The sequence below is a fragment of the Equus quagga genome, chromosome 13, assembly GCF_021613505.1.
Source record: "Equus quagga isolate Etosha38 chromosome 13, UCLA_HA_Equagga_1.0, whole genome shotgun sequence".
NCBI lineage: Eukaryota > Metazoa > Chordata > Mammalia > Perissodactyla > Equidae > Equus > Equus quagga.
This window is the reverse complement of record NC_060279.1, coordinates 91,088,774-91,093,978: the sequence shown is the minus strand read 5'-3', so window position 1 is coordinate 91,093,978 and position 5,205 is coordinate 91,088,774. Positions and strand designations below refer to the sequence as shown.

The window sequence follows — 5,205 nt, the reverse complement described above, 5'->3', positions numbered from 1 at the left end:
GGGGGGGGGGGGGGGGGGGGGGGGGGGGGGGGGGGGGGGGGGGGCGGCCTCGCCGCCGCTGCTGACTCACCGGCTATAAATAGCCTGCGATATAGGAGCCGCTCCGGCGCGCGCCGCCCTCAGTCCCCGCGGCCGCGGGCACGGGTGCGCCGCAGCGCTCCAGGCCGACCCGGCCCCCAGCCCTCGCCCGAGCCGTGCCAGCGCCGGGCGGGCCCCGCGGCGGCTCCGCGGGCGCGCCGCCCCTCCCGTCGGCCTGTCCCCGGCGCGACCCCGCCGCGCAGGGCAGCAGCTGCCGCACATCTGGCGGGCCGCCCGCAGCCCCCTCCCCGGCGGGAAGTCCCACCTGCCGTCTACCCCTCCCCCCGCACTCACCCGCCGCTCGTACAGCGCGTTCAGGTCGTCCGCCATCCGCCGCAGCTGGGCCCCGATCTCCCGGGCCCACTGCTCCTCCTCCCCCCGGACTCCCGGGGCTGCCTGGGTGGGGCCGCCCTCCAGGGCCCCCGGGGCGCTGGGCACCGGCGACTCCAGGTGCTGCTCGGCCGGCAAGAGTGAGGGCTGTGGACCTGGGAAAAGCCGAGGGGCGTGGTCAGCGCCCACCACCCCTCTAGGCCCGAAAGTGTCCCGAGGGACCAGTTCGCCAGGGCCGGCTTCTCCCTTTTCCTCCAGCCCGATTTCTCTTCCGCTCCCCGCCTTATTTCTAGCGATTCGGTTTTCCCCTCTTAAATCCAGATTTCTCAGCTCCTACTCCTCAGGCACCAGAAAGCAAGACGAGGTCTTGGCGGGGGACTTCTCTGGGGTCACCTGTCTAGCCAGCTACCACCCCACTAACTGTGTTAGTCTCGAAGTCCTTCCTCTTATCCGACCTAAGTACCGCTGTGCCAAAACGGGGTCAAATTTTGCCTGCTTCATTTAACAGATGGGGAAACTGAGGCCCACCGTAAGAAATGGCCCAAGGTCACACAGGGATACAGTGACTGACTACACCCAGAGTCACAAGCCTCAGGTCTCCTGCCCTCTCGTGTCCAACCACAGTGAAGCCACACCCCCGGATGTGGCAGGGGCCTGGAGACCAGAAGGCCAGACGGTGGCAGCCTCTGAGCACGGGCCTGGGGGGCTGGGATGCAGGAGATGCCTTCCTGCCCCACCCCCTTCTGAGCGCCTCTGACGTCTCTTCCTCCCTCCTGTCACACCACGTCCTGGCAGGAGGGATCCCTAAGGCCCCAAGTCAGGGCCTCAGTTTCCACACCTGTGACTCTCGTCATTGCAATCCGGTCCCCTCTGGCCCCCGGAGCCAGGGAACTGAGCCAGGGAAGTTTTCTCTCTCTTTACCTCCCTGGGCTCCAGGGAGGAAGGGCGGGCGGGAGGGTGGGGGTGGGGGGAGTGGAGAGGGAAACCAGGACCATCCTTCCCCTGACCCCAGAGTGCCGGCTGGGTTGGGGCCAGCCGGGCACCACAGGGTTAACAGCCCATCAGGCAGGGGACCTTTAACCCTTCCCTCCCCAAGACTCACCCCTCCCCACTTTCTCAGCATAATGGCCCCTCCCCCTCTCCTTCCTCCTCCCGGACTGCGGAGAGGACGGTCCTGGCCAAAGAGATGCAGATAAAGGCATAAGGCCACCCTCGGGCCCTCCCCGAAGTCCTAAGGTGACAGTCCCCCCCGCGCTGCCCACACTCCCTCCAACTACAATCCTCAGGGGGGGTTAAGGGGACCCAGACTAGGGGAGGGGGCTGGGAAGAAGCTGTTGCCCCAGGCCCGGAAAAGGCCGTGGGCTGCAACTCGGGGACTGACTGCAGTCAGATTCCAGGAGGGACTTCCCACGCGGCCTCCCCCCACCCCCAGCCTCCCACTCCGTCTTCCTGCTTCTTGCAACACAAAGACCACACTGGCCACACCCTCCCCGGGGCCCGGCCGGCTCGCCGCCTCCCCCCTCGCTCCCGCTGCTGCAGAGCCTCGGGGGCTCTGTCCCGGCTCCCATCACCCCTGCGGCGGCCGGGCACTCACCGTCGGGGCGCGGGGCTCGGGGACGGCTGCGGGGGCCCCCAGGCCAGCGGGGGCCCCCCAGGGCGGCGGTGACGGCGGGCGGGGCGGCGGGGGCGCAGAGGTAGGCAGCGGGCAGCAGGGCGGGCGCGGCGGGCGCGGCGGGCAGGCCGGACTCGCAGAGGCCGCAGGACACGGCCGAGGGCACCAGGCGGCTGAGCGGGAAGGGGCGCGGGCCGTCGCGGGCCAGGCCCTCTACCGGCTCCGGGGAGCTGCCCTCCTGGCGTGCTCGGGCCATGGCGCTCCCTGGGGCCTGCGGGACAGGGAGAGGGGGCGGTCAGCCGGGAAGTGCCAGGGCACAGGGGCCCCACGGTGCACACACCTTCCCCGGGTGCCAGGGCACCCCCGCTCCTGCCCACAGTGATGAGCACACATGGGCGGCAGGGAAGCCCGGGGTGGCACCCACAACACACGCACATGGCCCAGATGGCAGGGACTGTAGGTGTGCGTGATGGCACCACAAGACACCCCCCCACCCCCACCCCAGGGGCTGACCCAGGGCATGGCTGGGGGGGGACAGCCTCCCATGCACATGGTGATGGTGACACACGAAGGACAAGGAGGCACAGGATGGCTGTCACAGCAAGTACAAGGGCTCACAGGGGACCCAGATGGAGGGATCTGTCAGGTGTGTGTGTGTGTATGAGGGTTGTCAGCCCCACAACACAAACTCACCCACCCTGGGATTCACACAGGGCATGAGCGGTGGGGTTAACTTCCAGGACACAGTGATGGGCACACACAGAGGGCAGCCAGGCACTGGGATGCTCCCACAACACACACAGGGACTCACACAGGACCCACATGGAGAAGACTGTTGGGGTGTGTATGAGGGTACACAACACAAACACACAAGGACTCACGCAGGACTGGCCAGCCTGACCTCCCACCTCATCTCCCCTTTGCACAGAAACATCGAGATGGTCTCCATCTCGGATATTGCTACTCAGCACACAGGACACACACACACACACACACACACACTGACCAAAACTGGGCACACACACACAGACCATCAGAAGAGCTATACCCACAATGCATACTGGCTGGCACAACCCATCACCATCCGTGTACACACACATATACAATCTTTCAGAATCTCACACACTGACCTACTGTTGATATGCCCAGGGACACAAACACACACACACACACACAATGCAGCCATCACCAGCACAGACAGAAACTAACTAGGCACTGCCACACTTCTCAAACACACAGGCCCCTCCCCACACACATACACACCCAAGAGATAAGACCTACGCACCTCAGGACTCACACAGAGATCAACACAAACCAGACATCCACGGACATCCACACACCAACACAACGGAAACGCACCCTCTTGTCACCAACTCTCAGCCCCCAGGACACATGTGAATCAGGCAGACACAGACACATGTCATCAGACCCAGATCCATCACCACACATCCCGGCAACAACACAGGGACCCAACAGCAGACATCCACCCCCCCCCCCCCCCCCACCCCAAAACATCACCAACTGTCCGCCCCGGACACACACACACACACACACACAGCTCAGCGAACTCATCCACACAGCCCTGGCAGCGCGCACACCTAAGGCACCCACCGAAAACACTGGTCTCACGTGACTGACATAAACACTACACACACGCAGCCCACATGACACACGAGCCAGCCGATCACAGGGACAAGACCCTCAGACCTAGGGCACACACACACACATACCGGGGCTCATACACAGCCCCGTGCAAGAGGCTGCCAGCAAGCCCCACCGACCTCACTGCACAGACCCCACCAGCCGCGGTCCTTGATCCTCAGACGCGATGCCAGACACACAAGCCCAACACAGACCGAGACAACCCTCCAGCACACACACACCCCACACACAGAACTCACACAGGCACCTGGAGAGAAAACAGGCATCGGCATTCAGCAGGCACACCGTCACCAACGCGGCGGAGACACATGCCCCGGAGATAACACACAGACAGTTCACAGAGACAAGCCGCCCGAGCACACAGACAGCACATCGGGCAAGACACACACACACACATAAACAGACAGCTCACTCAAGCAACCCACCAACACACCACAACCACACGCTACAGCCCCCGCAGGCTACACAGACCCACAGAATCACCCCCGGGGCAGCGCACACAGACAACTCTCACCGGGAACACACACACACACACAGGTACACGCATGTAAACACACCACCCACCCCTCGGGCACGGCAGACACGGCCAGAATCCCACACAAACACACATGGGGGACTCACGCGCACACCCCGCCGGGCCACAGCCCCTACATGCCCCTGCCCGGACACAGCCACTCCCCGCAGACCCCAGCGCAAACTCGGAGCCAGACGCACGCACACACCCAGGCGAGACACCTGCAGATCCACAGCCCCGCACACGCGCGCTCCCACGGCGGGCCCAGACGCCCCCCGCGCTGTCACAGCCCCCCCACCCCGCCGCCGCCACGTGCGCCCGCCCCGCCCGCCAGGCGAGCGCGGGGCCAATAACCGGCTGTTGCTGGGGCGCAGCCCCCGCCCGCCGGAGCCGCAGACTCCACGGCCCGCGAGCCGCCCCCTGTCACCGCCCCCAGCGGGCGCGCGCCCGGGGTGTGGCCGCCCCGCCACGCCGACCCCCCCCGCGCGCGCCCCTCCCGGACTGCGGGGGCCGGGGCCGTCGGGGTCGCCTCACTTCCCCGGGGCCGCACGGGCCGCCAGGGGGCGCTGCCGAGCCCGCACCCCATTGTTTGTAAACAAACCCGCCGGACCGCGGAGGCACCTGCGCTCCCGGACCCTGGGTGCCTCCAGCCCGGAGACCCCAGCCCAGGGGGCCCTCGGAGGGGTGGAGGGCGGGGAGCGGGGGAGGCACGGTGCGGGGATGCAGCGCGCGCCCGGCGCGCTCAGAGTGCACTCCCGCCACCTCCTCCAGGGAGCCCACCGGGCCTGGCCGCCCGCGGCCGGCGGGGCCTCGGGGTGCGCGCACTCACCCCGGGGGCATGAACACGCCGGAGGGGGCGGTGATGCGGGGCGGGCGGCTTCCTTCGGGAGGGCGCGCCCGCCGAGCGCCGCTCGCTGCGGCGGCGGCTGCTGCTGCTGCTGCTTGCTGCTGCTGCTGCTGCCGCTGCCGCTCTAACTGCAGTGGCTACTGCTGTCGCTATCGCTGTCGC

The 5,205-nt window shown here is 66.9% G+C and overlaps 1 protein-coding gene across 2 annotated transcripts in view; it reads right to left on the bottom strand.

Annotated features, from left to right (window-relative positions):
• The window catches only part of BBC3 (BCL2 binding component 3), a 7,282-nt gene extending 2,083 nt beyond the window's left edge, over nt 1-5,199 (bottom strand). Inside the window, exons 1-3 of one of the 2 annotated variants that reach the window (XM_046680491.1) lie at nt 5,026-5,199; nt 2,003-2,291; nt 373-563 (exon numbers count right to left, since the gene is read on the bottom strand). In XM_046680491.1, the coding sequence (XP_046536447.1) occupies nt 373-563; nt 2,003-2,276 (465 nt within the window). In that variant the 5' untranslated portion in view covers nt 2,277-2,291; nt 5,026-5,199. Of the gene's footprint in view, nt 1-372; nt 564-2,002; nt 2,292-4,404; nt 4,521-5,025 lie in introns of those variants that run through there. The other variant, XM_046680492.1, reaches the window with a different exon arrangement.
• Between the last annotated feature and the right edge of the window lie 6 nt (nt 5,200-5,205).